This window comes from Gopherus flavomarginatus, chromosome 9, assembly GCF_025201925.1.
Source record: "Gopherus flavomarginatus isolate rGopFla2 chromosome 9, rGopFla2.mat.asm, whole genome shotgun sequence".
Classification (NCBI taxonomy): Eukaryota; Metazoa; Chordata; order Testudines; family Testudinidae; genus Gopherus; species Gopherus flavomarginatus.
In genome coordinates this window covers 78,534,660-78,553,827 of record NC_066625.1, presented here as the reverse complement: position 1 = coordinate 78,553,827, position 19,168 = coordinate 78,534,660, and the positions used below count along the sequence as shown (strand labels likewise).

General features: G+C 45.6%; 1 protein-coding gene across 4 annotated transcripts in view; it reads right to left on the bottom strand.

The window, feature by feature from the left end:
• NTRK3 (neurotrophic receptor tyrosine kinase 3) overlaps nucleotides 1-19,168 on the bottom strand; it is a 338,382-nt gene that overhangs the window by 53,281 nt on the left and 265,933 nt on the right. For all 4 annotated transcript variants that reach the window (XM_050967400.1, XM_050967396.1, XM_050967397.1 and 1 more), the window contains 2 exons: nucleotides 9,492-9,622; nucleotides 2,702-2,874 (listed from right to left, as the gene is read on the bottom strand). In XM_050967400.1, the coding sequence (XP_050823357.1) occupies nucleotides 2,702-2,874; nucleotides 9,492-9,622 (304 nt within the window). The remainder of the gene's footprint in view (nucleotides 1-2,701; nucleotides 2,875-9,491; nucleotides 9,623-19,168) is intronic.

Below are 19,168 nucleotides of genomic sequence, written 5' to 3'. Positions count from 1 at the left end.
CCTCTACCTCATCCCCTTTGTGAGGATGGCAGCACAACTGCATTAGTGAATCAGGCTCAGGGGGTTCATGGTCTCTCTGAACTCCCCAAGCTTTGTGGGGTGTTCTCTTGGCCCAGGTGTCTCTTGGAGCCCTCCTGTCCCAATAATTAGGCTGGTGTCTCCTCCCATCACTAGTAAAAAAGGTTCTGGGGTGTATCAGTGATGCGAGGGCAGCTACTGGTGTTCCAGAGTTTCCATTCTGCCCACCACATAGCTCCCCAGAGATGGGGGCCCTGGGATGACCAAAGCATGAGGGAGAAAACGTCCAAAAGGTGTAAGGTCTGGGACTACTGGGTATACCAGGAATTGACTCCACCACATGGAGCCAGGACAGTGGGGCATAATACGGTAATGAGACAAAGACCCTCTCTAATAGGTGATTCCAGACAGTCCATGGCCCACCGGGTACCCAGGAACTCTTCAACCATGGGTTATCTCACTTAATGAGACAAATTGTTGCTTGACTCCAATACAATCCTGGAAGTGTCGGGGTGGAATAGCTCCAAGGCCTTCGTCTGGAGTACGAATGTCTGTGTAAAGCCAGGCCTCAGAGCTCTGGCAATGGAAAGGCTTAACAAGAAATGACTTTGTCACACTGCAGTGTCCAGCTGGCCTGTTCTGGAGCATTCTGTTTGGTGAGGTCAATTAAAGGAGATGTCAAAGTGGTACAATAGGTTATGACTCATCTGCAATATCTGGCTAGTCCTAAGGAGGACAAGGCTTGCAAATTTTTTTCTTTTTTTTTTTTTTTTTTTGCCAGGGAATGGTGTCTCCAGTTCATCTAAGAGCAGATGGATTTTCTCCTTTTCTATTAAGTACCTCAAGTATTTAGTCTCTCATGCTTTTCGCTGGGCTGGCCTCCTTCAGCAACACACTGTCCTACAGGTTGTATTTGCACTCCAAACTAAATGAAAGACCACCTCATCCAAATAGGTAGCCACTTGCTCACAATGATGGCAGGGAGAGATGGTCCACAAACTGCTGGAAGGTGGTGGGGTGCCACACAAGGCATGGTAGTGAAATGGGAAAGCCATGGGATGGGGAAAGCTGGCTTCTCTTTGGATTTGGCTGTGAGGGGGACCTGCCAATGCCTCTTTAGTATGTTTAATAAAGTGATGTATTGTGTTGTTTCTAACTTGTCAAGCAGCTCGTCCCAATAGGGCATGGGGTAGAGATCAACCTGTGAAATCACATGCAGTTTCCTGAAGTCTGCACACAACCCAGACACCTCTGGCTTGGGGATCAAAATGCTGGCGCTGCCCCTCAAGGACTGTGAAACTCCTACATCAGTGCGAGAACCGCCTTGCAGAGCTCTGGGGAGAGGTGAACCGTTTAAGAGCCTCATGCACTCAGGACACTTCTTTAATAACCCAAACCTTTGGGGAAGGATTTGTTTTTCCCAGTCAGAAATCGATTGCAGCAGTGGAGTAATAATCTCCGTGAACAGGAGAGCCCCAGTTTCGGTACTGACACCATGTTCATCTCCTCATTCCTAATGCAATTATGCTCGTGTTTAGCAGTCAAAACACAAAAATATCAAGGGTCCAATTTTCTAAATACTTGGAAATAAAGCTAGTAATTATTTCAAGAGGTAAGCATCACTCCATTTACAGTACAAGCTTTAGAGCATGATTTCTGCATCACAGGAGACTAGCATCAGACACATTTGCTGTCTGGTCCACACCACTCAGAGATTTGAAACAGGGCCACATTAACGCAAACTGAAACCTTTTTGTTTACACCAGGAGGGTCAACACAGGGCAGGCAGAGCACCCCTCTAATTACACCCCTCTAATGCACTTTATTATGTGGTATAGTCAAGCCCTGAGAGACAGTATGTATGAAAGAGCAACATTCTAGCAATGAAATGGTTACAAGATGATGGGCTGGTGTTTTAATCTCTACCACTCTAGAGGCAGGTGAAGCAATTATTGACATGGGGCCAGCCTACAATAGCTCCTAATTCCCCTAGGATTAGGGACATCTGGATCTCAATTGGGACCTATGAACAGAATTAGTGAGCAACGCCCCAGTGTCTGGGTCCAGTGGGCATCCAAAGCCAGATCTCTGGATCTAGAAAGGGGAGCTGGAAATCTCACAGGATCTCTAACCACTGGTGCCAGCCAGGTCAGACATCCTGAAAGTACAGCTTTTCTAGAGTAGAGGTTTGATATTTTTACTCCTAGCCCCATCAGGATTCTGAGGTGGGTGATGTGCAAAACAAAATGCACGGCAGCAGAACGATAACCTCGTTTTCACAAACCAGCGAAAGTGTTCAGGGGGGTCAGTTCAGTCCTTGGCTTTGTTTGGAACGGGAATTTCACAGCTGCTGAAAGGTGTTGGTTTGCCAGCCTTGCAGACTGCAGCCCCCTACCCATAGCATTCCCAGGCTGCCTCCTGTCTCAAATCTGCTTTGACCATATGGACACCCTCTAGGGATGAGGAAGAAGTCCAGTCTGCATGGCTCTGTGGAGAGTGCTGACCCCTGTCTGCTGGAAACTGGACTGGGAAGACCGACTCATGTTATCCAGGCAGTCAAGTAGTCACTGGACAGTAACAACTTTTGATCCCTACTGGCTTGGCCTGGATTCAAAGCAGTGACCCAGAGGAGGAAGGTTTTGTGGCCCCTGCCCTGCCCTCTCAGCAGTCAGTTTATGCTTACCTGAGGAACTTATTCAGGTCCCCATGCTTCATGTATTCAAAGACCATGATGAGAGGGTCCCCATCACCGCAGACTCCATAGAATTTGACAATGTGCTCATGCTGCAGGTTAGTGAGCAGCTCTGCCTCCCTCTGGAAATCCTTGCGGGCTGCCAAAGTGGGGTCTTTCAGAGCCTGGAAGAGGGGAGCATACAAACAGAATTGGGCGGGTGTGAGTCAGAATGACCAGGCCTGGTCTCTCCAGTGCTGGGCTCTTCGGGACAGAGGATTCTGCAGAGTGATATTGCCTGTTACATGAGGATCTCAAAGCACTTTACAAACAGGTACGAATTAATCCTAATAGCCCCACTGTGAGACAAACCAGATTCATTATCCACATTTTATTGATGGAGAAATAGTGAGCTGCCCAAGGCCACAAAGTGAGTCAGTGGCAGAGCTGGGAACAGAATTCTGTAGTGCCAGCTCCAGTTTCATGCTCTAACTGCTGCACTGAGCTACCCTCCTCCTGAAACCCAGCCTGGGCTGACACTGAGGGGGGAACCCAAGAGTGGCTGGGGGAAAGAGACTGGGTAGCATTGCCTGAAATCTGCTGAGTAAATCTGGAGAGAGAAGAGATGGGAAGAGAAGGAAACAAGAGGAAGTTACAGGTGGGCTGGAGACCTTTTGGGACAGTTTATAGGAACTGCCCTCTTGCATTAAGTGCACTGTTCCTAACCCTTCAATATGGTTTGGGTATGGTTTGAACCTGGGACAAGGCCAAAGACTCCTTGGACTTTAGGAGGAGGAGTTTGCCTTCTCTACCATTAAACTACAGTGTCTTACCAGCAGGTGCTAGAAATATCACAGATCTCTTCACTTCCCTGCAACAAGGAGAGACAACCTGCTCCTTTCCCACCAAACACCCGATGGTTTGGAGGCTTTGTTGCGGGACCCATCACGGAGTTCACAGTCTTCTCACAGTGCTGTCAAAGGGGCCTTTGCTCCCTACCTATGTGCCTCAACCATACCCTGGAGGCACCTCCTGTAGGAGTTGGCAATGGTGGTACGGCTCCATGGCACCATTCAGCTCTGCTGAGCTTAAGCTGCAGCTACTGCCACTAGGCTGCAGTTTCTTCCTGTGTGGACAGCAGCCCACTTGGCAATAGAGCTCATTCCCCAGCTCATTTCACAGAGAGCAGCAAACAGCCCTCAGAGGGTAATAGATTCCCATTATTACCAACTTGGGCAGGATTTCAACTGGTGACCTAGGGGCGAAAGGCTCCATATCTCATTATTACTCAGCTCCTGAGCCAGTCAGCCTCCTCTAGCTGTCTTTTCTTTTGAAAAAGCTGACGACACCTCCTTTCTTCTGAAGACGGATTTGCTGGGCTGTGCAGTTATTGGGAGGATTTTTCAAAATGCCTCTGAAGGACACTGTCAAATCTATCCTCATCATTTTTAAAATCATGTTTTTATTCCCTGCTGTTTAGAACAGCTCCCTGAGACATTGATGCTGAAATCTGTATTCTTACCAAAAACATCTTCTTTAGCACATTTGAGCACACCGGTTTTCTGCTGTTATAGGGTAGCTTACAAGCATGCACGCACTTGTTATTGTAGGGTGCTGGGAGGACTTGACTGCACATACTTCCTGAGTATACTGTCAGGTTCCTCGTGAGTGCAGGGTTGTACACACTGTTGATAATTGTACAGTTGCTTATGGAAGTTGTTTTGGACACTGCTTTGTTATTGTAGGGTAATTTGAGAGGGCTGCCTTGCTAGCAATTAAATTGGAGAAAAGAACCCAGAAGTTTTGGAAGAATCATCACAAATGCCGGGGACTGTGAACATTTACGCATCAAAAAAGGCTAGTCATATTTAGTGCCACTTGATCATAAAAATATCCCTTGAAATTATTTCTTTTTGGGTGCCCACCCTACCAGGACATCTGCTGTCTGCTTACCAATCTCTGCCTGTGTAATGATGCCCTTGGAGTTACCACAAACCCCAGTCCTCCTCTTGTCAGTTTGTAAACTCATATGGTCACCCCACTGATGGGGGTCTAAGGACGAGACCCTGCTCATCTTACTCATGCCTGGAATTCAAAGGCACAAATGGTAAGAGGAAGGTCAGCAGAACTTGGCTGTAAATGATGCACTGGAAGAATGTTCAGCATTTAGGAAGCGCTTTCTCATTGGCTGTGTCTTGAGGCAGTGGATCTATGGAGTAAGATGCTGAAAATATATCCTGCCTGTCCTGCAGCTTTGTCAGGCTAGACCAGTGGCTCTCAAACTTTTGTACTGGTGACCCCTTCTACATAGCAAGCCTCTGAGTAAGACCCCCTCTTATAAATTAAAGACTTTTTTTGCTATTTAACACCATTATAAATGCTGGAGGCAAAGCAGGGTTTGGGGTGGAGGTTGACAGCTCGCGACCCCCCCATGTAATAACCTCTCAACCCCCTGAGGGGTCCCAACCCCCAGTTTAAGAACCCCTGAGCTAGACACTAAGCTTAGCAAAGTGACAAGTGCTCTTCTCCCATGTGCTTTTTCCTCTGAACTGATTTTCACAGGTTATTATTCAAGCATGAGGCCACTACTCCTTGTTCCTTCCCCCATCCTACACCTGCTCAACACATGGCATAATTTCATTTTAATTCTCTGCCCTCAAGCGATAGCCACCTAGAGATATTTAGACAGATGACGGTCACACTGTGCAGATGGCAAAACATCCATCCTCATCTCAGGCACCTGATTATTTTTAGTCATTTAATATCTTTATAGTATTGCTGCTGCACCCTTCCAGGAAAATAGCTCCCCTTCCCCCTCAGCCTTCCCCTCCTTATATTTGGACCTGATATTTCAAGGTACAATGACTTTTAAGTTCCCTGAATACATCGTTGATTCTACAAGGTAATGGGAATATATATGTTAAAGGAACATTGTTAAGTTTGTAAAAGCAAGGATTTAAAAGTCAGGAAATATAGACGTTGGAAGGTGTATAGGGAATGAGGCAAAAGACAAGAGGAAAGAGAAAGAAGGGTCTCATGGTTAAGGCTGTTGAATGCTGCCTGGGAGAACTGCCTTCTACCTATGCTTCTGCCTCTTCTGGATGCTGGGCAAGTCACTTAAACCTAACTTTACACAGGCGGTCACTAGCTGTGAGTTCCTCATTTTCCTTGTGCCTGACCTGAGACTGGGCTCTGATTTGCAGCTCTCTCAGCACTCACAGCTGCAACTGAAGTCAATGGGAGTTGTGCTTTGCATGCAATACTCTGGCATAAAGGCATCCAAACTGGGCATGAGGGGGTACTTCTCACTTTAATCTCTCAGTGCCTCGGTCCCCTATCTGTTAAAGGGGTTAATGCAGGGTGTTGTGAAGATAAATCCATTAATATTTGTGAAGCACTCAGTGAGAAGGACCACAGAAAAGTCACGTGAAGATTGAATCATTCTGTCTTCAGAGCAGGCAACCTTAATGCTGGTACTCTATTTCCTACCTTCAGAATGCTTGACTTTACAAACTCACTAATGTTCTTCTAATATAGTTTCTGTGTCTTATTTCCTAGGGTTTTAAAAAAGCAAATTGAGAAAACAAAAATGTCATTGAGCAGCATCATATTGACATCCACATGGGTGATCAGCAGGGCTGGAGCCTTTCAACTGCACAGACTGCTGTCAGGTAAGCTAATGGGTAACAGGAGCAACCTCTATGTGGACCAGAACTAGAGAGGAACATTTTGCCAGTGGGTTTCACAGATGTTTGCTGACAGCAGAGGAACAGTGAGACTGGAATCTCAGGTGCCATTACAGGCTCTGGAGGGATGTGTGCCCATTCTCCCAATCATGATCCCTGCTGTTCTGTTCCCTCCACTCTTGTCTCTTCTCCATCCATAGTTCCAGGTCCCAGTCCCACTCTCCTCAGCCAGTGCCAGGCCCCGTTCCTCTGGCTTCACATTCCTGCCTCAGTCTCCTAGCTCACCCAGTCCCAATTTCCCACCTCATCGCAGCTCCTCATCTGATCTATCACTCTCACCCTCTCTGGCCTCCAGTTGCCCATTTCCCTGCTTCTGGTATTCCCCATCCCCAGTGGCCTCCAGTCCCAATCTCCCTCCCGGGACTCCTCCAATTTCAATGCCTCTCCCCCCAGCCCAGTTTCTTATCCTATCTCTTTGTCCATCCAGTTCCAGTTCTTCCCATGCACCCTGGCTCATCAGATCTATCTCCCCTCTGCTTCTTCTGCCCACCTCACTGATTCTCAGTCTGTCTACTCTCCGCACCTCCTCATCCACTCTCAGACACACTCTCCATCTATAGGTTCTCAGGCTCCTGTCTCAGCCCTTACTTCTCTCCCCAGCTCCCAGTCCAGTGTCCTTGCCCAGCTCCTTCTCCCAGTCTACTCTTTCTCCCAAGTCTGGTTCATGTCCCCTCTGCATTTGAATCAGGCAGCTTCCTTCTCCATGCTCCCTGGGCCCATGGGTGGCGGGGGGTCACTGAGAGCATAGGAAACGCTGAGTGTCCCTTCTCTCCATTTTAGTGCCAGGACTGCATGAAATCTTCAGGGAATTTAGCTGCTAAAACCTAAGCAATCTCTACTGAGCACGTGCAAACTGAAATTTTTCAAAGGTTGATAATTTGTCCAAATGTGGTGGATTTTCACAGGGACAGCGAAAGGTACATCATTGACACAAAGGCCACTGCCTTGCCAAATTTCAAGTTCCTGGCTCCAAAACATGGGGGCATTAGAGCTTTGCAAACAAAAGGTCATCAGCATTTGTTAGCATGGTCAAAACAATGCATTTTCCCTAGCTTCGTTCTTGGACACAGCTGAATTGTTTTGGTTGAAATTTTCAAATAAATAAATAAATAATTCAGCCTGAGGCAGACACCCACCATGGGAATCTTCAGCCTAAATGCTTAAAATCTGGCAAAGGTATTATCCACTGAAAACAGGGTCTTACAATGGGAAGGGTCAGGCAACCTCAATAATGGGCAGTGCTATCAGTCCCGCCTGAAATAAATGAAGAGGAGAAAAGAAAACGATGTTCTGATGTAGAAAAGGAGGTCATCTCACAAGCGCCTGTAGAAACCAACTGCTGGTGCTACTGAGTCCTGTAGCCTTTCCTGGGGCCACCTCTTTGCCATCACAGTCAGGTCTCAGGAGGCTGAGTCTGTGCACACTTGCGAGATCTCCAAGAAAACCCAGGGTGCTGCAAGTTACATTGATGTTCCAGCAGGTGGCATTCTTCCATCTAACCCACCACCGAACAAATGCCACTGCAGTCCTAAGGGGTGTGATGCTGCTGGGGGTAGGTTTTTGGATGTGAAACAGGAAGCCTTGGTCACTTGGGGTAATTAAAGACCTTCTGGCATTTTGTAAAGGAGGACTAATGTTAAGCTCTGCCAGCCTGGGTTCAGATTTTGCATTACTACCTAAACGTGCTCCCTAAATTCCCCTTGTGGCTTCAGCTGGCTACATTATTCTTTCTTATCCTTGTGCCGTCGGATGTCAAACAGCTGTTGTGTTGCATATTGAAGCTGGGTGCATTTCAGAGGTGGCGAAGTCAGTCTTGTGTAAAATGCTTTGTGACCAGGACAAAAGGCATACTGGAGATGTAAGTTTGTAACAACAATTAGTGGGAGATTGTCGAGACAACACTACCGCCTACAAGCAAATGGAACTCAGTCGAGCCCTAAGAGATTGTGCATACATTGGTTATACGCCATAAAGGCTGGATGTTGTTGAGAGGCAGGCGCAAGGCGGGGAACAACGTTCACACCATGGAACAAGTCACGTTCTCAGATAATCATGTGTGTAGTTATTCTATACATCTCTGTAGCATAGGGTGAAAGCGTGGCACCTTGCAGTTCAAGAACAGAACATACCAGGAAAAGTGAGCTTAAAAAATGTCTTAAAATATTGATTAAAACAACGCTCTCTTTGGGAACAGGTTGTCTTGGGGGTTCTGGAGAGAGAGATTTTTTCTTTGTAGGGTATCGGTTCAAGTTCAAAACCACTTACAATGATTCACATGGCCACAGTTACAGCGGTGGATAATGATGTATTTGCCAACTGGTGCCACTTGATATGATAGCACACTTATCCACTAAGCAGACTCCTTCACCTGAGGCCTGGACTTGCTGTGCAAACGTGTTCTGAGTCTCTCAAAAGGACCCTTAAGGGGCGAATGCAGCAGCTGATTTAGACAGTAGAAGAATGCAGAGCTGGCCTCTGTTGGAAGTCCTTTAGCTTGGAGTTGTGTGACCAAGCTGGTAGGAGCAGATCTCAGCTGGAAGTGGTCCTTGGAGATCTTGCAGATCATCCCAGAAAACTTTATTTCTGTGGTTTTTTGTGTTTGTGTTTTGGATGTTTTTGCTTGTGTGTTTTGCTGAGACCTCTTTGCCTCAACTTCTCATATATAGTTGCAGCTAAAGACAAAACAAAAGGTTGAGCAAAAGGAGGAGGGATGGGGGAGGACCCACAGTCTCTCAGAGAGGGCAGGTGCATTCAATACATTGTTTTTGCAGCTGCATGTCAGCTTTACCTTCCAGACCAGTGCAGTGCAGATTCTCCTCAGTGCCTCGTGACCAGATCAACAGGAAAGGAAAGAAAAGGTTTTGGCATTGGTGAGAATAAATGACCTTGAAGCAAAATGCTGAAACTTTACATGACTAAGTGGATTTACCAAAATCTACTGCATCTAATAAACCTTCCCCACCTACTCTTTCCTACCCTTCCCACACAGTATCAACCAGCTATACCTTGCTGTTCAGCCTCCACTACATTCTGTTCCATGCTCCCTTGAGATTTACCTTCACTGCCACCAGCATCTTGTCCTTGGTGGGGCTAAGGTTGTAGCACTCGGCCAAGAACACCTTCCCGAAGGCACCTTCTCCCAGTTCCCTCTTCAGAACGATGTCTCTCCTCTTAATATGCTGAACATCTGCAGAGAATGGGTTGATGGGGAGGGGAGAATGAATCCAGGTTAATGCAGGGAACGGATGACAACTAGCTACATTTCTAGTGCTTTACAAGTGCTCTACCTTTTCACATGCACGCAGCAGTGGAACTAGAGCTGCCCAAAACATCAGCAAGGAAAGCACTTGAAAGTCATCCTGTTTTTGCTAAAACTCACAGCAAGTTTAACAGGAGGTTCCCTAAGGTTCAGGAAACTTTCAGCTGAATCTCCCATGTTGTTTTGGATCTGTTTGGAACAAAGCTGGATATGAGATATGCTCTGGCACCACGTTCATGCTATGTTGCAGTTTCACATGGTTTTGATGCCAGACCGGATGAAATCTAAAGGTTTTGAGTGAGTTTTGCATAGAGATTTTGGGTTGGTTTAAACCCCAAAGCTCACGGAAGATACTGTATTTGGGTGCCTGACCCCGGTGGGTCAAAATGAGGAAAATGGCCTGGGAGGAGAGAAAGCACTAACTTTTTTGTGCAGTTTTGGGCAACAAGTAGCAGCAGTTTAGCAGCCCCAACAATGCAACATAAGAGCCCGATCCTGCAACCCTCACTCCCATGAACATTTCTACAGGTGCAGACTCATCATCAGTATGATTTCATTGACACCAGCGATCAATTTGATTTCAGTGAGCCTCTTCACTTCAGTTAAGGCTGCAGGATCTGACCTAATTTATGAAAGGAAGTGAAGGAAAATATCAGCTGAAAAGCAGGAAGAAGCAAACCAATAGGAATTTAGCTGGGACACTGCAGTTTATGCTCCATCTGTTAAGGTCTTTATATATCACCCATTGGTGCAGTTTCTCAGGGCCAGACTTCCAAAGGTGCAGATAGGCACCTAGCAAGTTCTTCAAAAGAGGAAAGCAGGTTGGGCACCTATCTCTGGTTGAAATCAATGGGATTTAGGAGCCTAGTCTGCATAGGCACTTCTGAAAATCCAATTAGGTACCTAGTTACACCTTTAGACACAGAAAATCTGCCCCTCAGTGCTTTCTCTTGGGGCAAATGCCCTGGCTCAATGACCACAGTGCGCCAAGCACTGTTTTCATATCTCACCCAAAAGACAGCCCCTCTAGCCTCTGGACCGGGTCATGTATGAGTCCCAGTGCTTCCAAAGGGCTTTTTTATGACTCCAAGGGCCTGAGCAGTGTGGGGCTGGGAGGAAGAGGTGCCCAACCACAGCAGCAGCATCTGGAAGCTTTGTGCCCGTTGAGGCCAGAAGCAGATACTGGGGGAGCACATTCCCCAGAGCCAGCTGCTTCACTAAGGCACCAGTGCACCACAGACTCTCCCCAGCTGAGCCCTAGTGTGCTGGAGGCAGAGTGATAGCAGCATTAGTGACCCCTCTCTTGTGCTCAGGGACCAAATGTGGCCCCATTACAGCCATCCCCTGTGTGGTAAATTGCTCCCTTCTCTCTCCCACAGAAAGGCAGCCATAATGCGACCCTCTGGTTATGTGCTCCCACTTTCCTCCATAGCAAGTTGCTTTTGTATCCTTTCATCCATCTCCCTTTGCCAAGGTGGCAGAAAGGATCTGTACTCAGTAGGAAGCATTCTTTGGTGCCCAGATTTCATGTTGGGCTGTTGTATCAAGAAGGTAAGACAACATTGAGACAGCACTTTTGGTGGCTGTACTGAGTCATCTGGAGTATGCCAATGAGAAGGAAAGGTTACAGCCCACTACAAGTACTCATCCCAAGTGCCATATCAACCCTGACTCAATTTGATACACATCTACTTCACAGGGGGAAGAACACCCTGTGATGGCACAGGCACTGCTCAATTTATCAAAAAGCCAATGCAATGGAAGAGGAATGTCCTGATGGCTTCAGTTAAACCTGCTAGTTAGAAGCTCGCAGGAAGGTCTATAAGCTGCCATCTCCAGTCCCCTCGACTGTTTGGGAAGCGAGATATGGACAGATTGCATTAGAAATGGGCCTTGTAATGAACAGTGCCCTACAGAGCAGTGGTCCTCAAACTAGGGACACTGCTTGTGTAGGGAAAGCCCCTGCTGGGCCGGGCCGGTTTGTTTACCTGCCCCATCTGCGATCGGCCGAACCTGAGGACCCGGCAGGTAAACAAACCGTCCTGGCCCACCAGGGGCTTTCCCTACACAAGTGGCGGCCCTAGTTTGAGAACTACCGCTATAGAGAATTCTCATTGACCTTTTCATTAATTGTGCACTAGGTAGAAAACTGTTAGTTACTGCTATTAATACTATTAGTAACATTAACGCATAGGATGGTAGCCACATCCTAAATGACTGGTGTGAAATCTCAAACGATAGTCAAAGACAGCAGCTCAGGTATGGGTTTCTTTGGTCTGGCTTAGTTTCAGTGTTTATGGGTATCTAGAAGAATCTGAAATGTCAGGTGTCTAAGTGTAAACGGATGCACTTGGGTAGGGAGAGTCCTTAACCTAAAAACATTTTAAATGGCACTGAATTAGACATTCTTTTTCTGTGTACCAAGGTATTTCCATGGGGCCCATTACTGTAGTCTACATACTAAGGATTTGGGTATAGTGATAAACCCAGTATTTCAAATCTCGGTCCGCTGTTCAGCAGCCAGAAAGAGGGCTAAGAGGAGGCTGTCTCATACTGACAGCACTCCAAAGATACTGTGCTAGTACTTGATAAAGAAATACTCATCTGGAGGATAGCACGCAGGTCTGGGCACCCTATTCGAAGTGAGATAGTTACAGAGTCCAATGCAGGCCAGTGTAGATGCTGCATGGTGTGGAGCGGCTCACATGTGAGCAGAGATTGATGGTGTTTGAGGTTATTTAGACTAGAGGGAAGATAATTAAGAGGTGACATGACTGGAACTGAACCAAATGCCTGCTGTAGAATGAAATAAGTCTGAACTACTAGACATGGGAAAGTTCAGGTCTGGATTTTGTACCTTCAAGTTCAGAGAGTTCAGACTTGATGTTTGCTCCATTACAAAAATACACATTTTGGATTAAAGATCCGGCGTTTGGAGCAGGGCTCCTGTGTGGGTAATTTAAACTACCAATGGGTTGTTAACATCATGACCTATGTGATGTCCCTGAACAGGCCAGGAGTACAGAGTAGAAGTTTCAGGTAAGAGGGAAGATACGTAAGAATAATTTAAGGAACATAAGAACAGCCACACTGGGTCAAACCAATGGTCAAGCTAGCCCAGTATCCTGTCTCCGACAGTGGCCAGTGCCAGTTGCTTTAGGGGGATGAACAGAACAGGGCAATTTTGAGAAATCCATCCCTGTTCTTCAGTCCCAGCTCTCAGCAGTTAGAGGTTTAGAGACACCAGCAGCATCGGGTTGTGTCACTGACCATCTTTGCTAATAGCCATTGATGGATCTATTCTCCATGAACTTTTTAAAACTTAGTTATACTCTAAACCAGGGGCGGGCAAACTTTTTGGTCTGAGGGCTGCATCGGGTTTCGTAAATTGTATGGAGGGCCGGTTAGGGGAGGGGCTCGTGGCCCAGCCCCCACCTCCTATATGCCCCACCTCAGGACTCTTGCCTCCATTCAACCCTGTTCCCCCCCCCAACCCCTATCCACACACACACCCCCCGACCACCACCCTGAACTCCCCTGCTCTCCATCCAACCCCCTTGCTCCCTTACCATGCTGCCTGGAGCACCGGTGGCTGGCAGCACTACAGCTGCCGCCACCACGCAGCACAGAGCACTGGGTCAGGCCGGACTCTGCAACTGTGTTGTCCCAGGAGCTCACAGCTCCGCCACCCAGAGCATTGTGCCAGCAGTGGAGTGAGCGAGCTGAGGCTGCGGGGGAGGGAGGACAGCAGGTGAGGGGTCGGGGCTAGCCTCCCAGGCTAGGAGCTCGGGGGCCTGGCAGGACAGTCCCATGGGCTGGATGTGGCCCGTGGGCCGTAGTTTGCCCACCCCTGCTCTAAACCTTCACAGCATCTCATGTCAATGAGTTCCACAGGCCGACTGTGTGTGCATTGTGTGAAGTAGTACTTCTTTTTGTTTGTATTAAACCTGCTGCCTATTAATTTAGTTTGGTTATCCCTAATTCTTAGGTTATGTGAAGTGGTAAATAATACTTCCCTATTCACTTTCTCCACACCATTCATGATTTTACAGACCGCTATATACCCTCTATGTACCCTTTACAGGAACTCCATATACCCTTTACGGGCCCTCTATGCCAGAGACTGAATTAGATGACCATCCATGGTCCCTTCCAGTCCTATGATTCTATCATATTCCCCCTGAGTCGTCTCTTTTCTAAGATGAACAGTTCTAGTCTTTTTCATCTCTCCTCATATGGAAGCTGTTCGATACTCATAATCATTTCTCTTGCCCTTCTCTGTACCTTTTCCAATTCTAATATATCTTTCTTGTGATGGGGCAACAAGAACTGCACGCTGTATTCAAGGCGAAGGCGTACCATGGGTTCATACAGTGGCATTATGATATTTTCTATTATCCTTTTCCTAATGGTTCCTAACATTCTGTTAGGTTTTTTTTTTAAGTGCCACTGCATATTGAGCGGATATTTTCAGAGAAGTATCTACGATGACTCCAAGATATTCATGAGTGGGAACAGCTAAGTTAGACCCCATCATATTGTATGTATAACTGGGATTATTTTTTCCATTGTGCATTACTTTGCATTTAACACTGAATTTTATCTGCCATTTTGTCACCTACTTTAGTGAGATCTCTTTGCCACTCTTTGCAGTCAGCTTTGGACTTAACTATCTTGAGTAATTTTGTATCACTTGCAAATTTTGGAACCTCATCGTTCACCCCCATGTCCAGGTCATTTATGAATATGTTGAACAGCACATCTCAGTACAGCTCCTTGGGGGACCATACTATTTAGATTGCTCTACTGTGAAAATGGTCTGTTTTCATGGACCATTTATTCCTATCCTTTGTTTCTTGTCTTTTAACCAGTTACTGATCAATGAGAGGATCTTCCCTTTTATCTCATGTCTGCTTACTTTGCTTAAGAGCCTTTAATGATGGACCTTTCTGGAAGTACACTATATTGGACTAGATCACCCTCGTCCACATGGTTGTTGACTTTCTCAAAGAATTCTAATTTGTGAGGCATGATTTACAAAGTCATGTTGATTTTTTTTCTGTATGGCTATTCTTACGTTCTTATGTAACATATGTTTATATCTATGTCTGATAATTTTGTTCCTTGCAACAGTCTCACCTAATGTGCCTGCTACTGAAGTTAGGCTTACTAACCTGCAATAGACAGGTTCATCTCTGGAGCCTTTTTTAAAAAATAGGCATTATATTAGCTACCTCCAAGTCATTTGGTACAAAGGCAAATTTAAATGACAAGTTTCATTCACAGTAAATAGTTCTGCAATTTATATTAGTTCCTTCAGAACTCTTGGGTGAATTCCATCTGGTCCTGGAGACTTATTACTGTTTAGTTGATCAATTTGTTTGAAGACCTCCTTGGTGGACACCTCAATTTGGGACAGTTCCTCAGATTTGTCATCTAAAAACAATGGCTTATGTATGGGGATTTACCCCATATCCTCTGCAGTGAAGACTGATGCAAAGAATTCATGTATTTTCTCTGCTATTGCCTTGTTTTCCTTAAGTGCTCCTTCAGCAACTCCATCATCCAGTGGCAGGCTTTCAGCTCCTGATGTACTTAAAAAAATTGCTGTTAGTTTTTGTGTCTTTAGCTAATTGCTCTTCATATACTTTCTTGGCCTGCCTATTTATACTTTAATACTTGACTTGCCAGAGTTTATGCTACTTTCTATTTTTCGCACTAGGATTTGACTTCCAATATTTAAAGGATGCCTTCTTGCCTCTAATCATCTCGTTTACTCTGCTGTTTAGCCTTTGCAGCATATTTTGGTCCTCTTTTTATGGGGTATACATTTAGTTTGAGTCTTTTTTATGGCATTTTTAAATAGTCTCTATGCAGTTTGCAGGCATTTCACCTTTGTGACAGTCCCTTTCAATTTGTTTAACTAGTTTGCTTCGGTTTCGTGTAGTTCCGCTTTTTGAAGTTAAATGATACCATGGTGGTTTTCTTTGGCATTTTTCCCTGTACAAGGATATTAAATTTAATCACCTTATGGTCACTATTACTGAGCGGTTCAGTTATATTTACCTCTTCGACAAGATCCTGTGCTCCACTTAAGGCTAAATTAAGAATTGTCTCTCTCCTTATGGCTTGCAGGACTAGCTGCTCCAAGAAGCAGTCATTTGTGATGTTTAGAAATTTTATCTCTGCATCCTGTCCTGAGGTGACTTGTACCCAGTCAATATGTTGAAATCTCCCATTACTATTGTGTTTTTGGCCTTTGTAGTCTCTCTAATCTCCTTTAGCATTTCATAATCACTGTCATCATCCTGGTCAGTATATTCCTATTGTTCAGGAATGGAATTTCTATCCATAGCAATTCTATGGTACAGTTCAATTGATTGAAGATTTCTACCTTTATTTGACTCTATGCTTTCTTTCACATATAATGCCATTCTCTCTCCAGTGTGACCTATTCTGTCAATCCTATATATTTTGTACCTTGGTATTGCTGTATCCCTATCCTCATTTCACCAAGTTTACATGATGCCTATTATATCAATGCTATACTAACAACCAGTAGATAGAGTGGATATCCTGTTGAGGTGGGAGTATCAAGTAGTTTTAATGGATTTAATAAAAAAAATTGAATGGCTCTATAAAATTTAATAAGCTAATAGAGAATCAGTTCTGTGCTTGGGAACAGTTAGTCACCCTTTCTGGGGATCAGGAAGGAAATGTTTGCTGATCCTGCTTCCCATCGATCCCAGAATGGCCATAGGGAATTGTGCATAGTGGTGTTTTGGCCCATGTGGAGTAATAATAAATATCATTTTCAAATGCCATAGGACTGAGCTGGTGCAACTTCCATGAAGTTCTTGGGGACATAAAGGGCTTGTGGTTGGTCCTACTTTGCTGTGTCAGCATGGGTTTAAAATATAAAGCAATGAAACACAGCCTGGAATTGAATGACTCGGACCTCGTTCTGCTAGACTTTGGTCTGGTCTTCACTACCCCATTTTACACTGTAACTTGTAATTAATCAAGTCTGCCACCACAGACACTATGTTGCAAGGACACATGGGAGGTTCATCTGAATAAAGCTATTTACCTCCTCCTGGCAAAAGCTGAGTGCTGCCTGATAAACAGCTGCTGTTTGCTGTTCCAGCCAGACGTGGGTGTACTAAATCTGTTTATCTGTCTCTGCTGGGTTACGGTCAGCCTTGCTAACAAGGTGTATGCAAATGGCCTTCCCGCAAGCCCCATGCTCTTTTTTTCTTCTCCATATACCGTTAATTTACAAAAGAAAGCTAGAAAGACTAAGACAATCCAAAAGAGGAATCTAGGCAAGAACCAGAATAATAATTGACAGGAAAAAAACCAGACTCAACAGCACTATAAGAACTCATTCAAGGCCATGCTGTACCTACAAGGACAGATGCTAACACAGAGCACTGAACTAGTTGCCATAATCACGGTAACATCTCATAATTCTGGTCCCACAATCACTACGTTGCTATGGTGATAAGTGATATAAAAAAAAAGATAGACAATGGATAGATACCCTTCAGTCATATTCTTTGTCTATTAAGAATTAATCTGTAGAAAACATTTTTGCCTTCTCCCATCACACCACTGTGAATGGTGCATGAAGCTAACCGCAAAATGCCCAACAGGTTAGAGGAAACCTTAGAAATTATGTTCTAAGATTTAAAAGTATTAAGAGTTGGGTAAGCAGTAGGAGGTGTGCTCACATCACAACAGGACTTCCATTTCCAAGGGACTCAAGGCAGCAGGGTAGGGACGTTGGTTCTGCCATGAGACCTTATACAACCTCCAACAAACTGTTTGCAATGTGGCTGAAAGTGCATTCAGTCAGAAAAATGACTGTCTAAAAACGGCACCTTATTATGCCTCATCTTTGTTGCCTGCGTCTCTGAGTCACACCTACTGCTTTTCCAGACAAAACATATTTGACTCTTATGAGTCCTGCAGACTCAATACAGCTTTTGGGGGGCAAGATGAATTCAGCTCTTCCTCACACATCAGCCCAGCATGTCCTGAAGGGGTCAATCCTGCATCAGCCCTCCAGAGATGGACTAGAAGAGCCAATAGGGCAGGGGTCGGCAACCTCTGGCATGCGGCTCGCCAGGGTAAGCACCCTAGGGGGCCGGGCCAGTTTGTTTACTTGCCGCGTCAGCAGGTTTGGCCGATCGCGGCTCCCCGTCCCAGGCCAATGGGGGCAGCGGGAAGCGCCTCGGGCTGAGGGATGTGCTGGCCATGGCTTACCGCTACCCCCCATTGGCCTGGAACAGCAAACCGTGGTCAGTGAGAGCTGCGATCAGCCGAACCTGCCGACTTGGCAGGTAAACAAACTGGCCCGGCCCGCCAGGGTGCTTACCCTGGCAAGCCACGTGCCAGAGGTTGCTGACCCCTGCAATAGGGTTTTTCCATCTCCAACTCCTACGTCTGACTCTATGCACCTATTGCAAAATTTCTATCACTGGTGACAATATAAGAGGCAGAAAGAGCCCAGCTTGTTTTTTTTTAGATCCCAAGTGGAGTCTACAGACTGGTAGGCAGAAAAAAATATGTAACGGCACCAGTTTGATGAGGATAAATCAGAATCTCGCATAGTCTCCTTTTCACATGGTCACTTTTCTGATTATTTACATGTTTTCAAATCACTCTTCATTCTCATTGGCTTTTTTTTTTTTTAATTTCTGGGTGTTTTCCATGCCCCTTAAGATGCTCCTATTTTCCTTTTAAGACCTCCCAATTGCAATGTCCTTCAAGCAAAGGACATTATGATGTATTAGAAGGTTGATACAGATACTATGGTGATAAGTCTGGCATGCATGCTTACGATGGTAGGTAGATGGGTGGATAGAATTATAGGCACAGTAAACAGTTGCTAGGAATAGGTCTCAAACAATATAAGCAGCACAGAAAGCTATCCCTAGGCTACTGGTCTGGGCTGTTTAGTCTCACTGGCCTGAAATTGATTTGTGTGGCACGTACACCGTTCATCTACAACTCTCATGAAAAGGGACCTGTTTGCTGGTATGTATTTGCTAACCGATTTTGTATCCTGCAGCTCCCGTTCCATGGACAACATGCAGCTCATTTGGGGAAAAACAGAACAAATCTATGGAAATCCCAGTGCCATTTCAATCCACATCTCTGCTTTCATTTGCCACAATGCACCCCTTCCCGTTGGGCCCCCTTCATACCTATTCCCCCTTTTGACTTGGTCACTCTATCTGTCGAAACTAACCCCCATGCCCTGTTCCTCCCACTCTTTAAAACCCATTTTAAAGCTGAATTCTTGATCTCCTGAGTTTGATCACAAGCTCTTTATGGCAGGGCCCTTGACTTTTTTATGCACTTCTAAAGCCTGGTTTACACTTCCAGAGCGCGCGCGCTCTCTCGCGCTCTCTCTCTCTCTCTCTCTCTAATACTAATAGGTGACAGTTTTCCCTAAGGATGAATAAT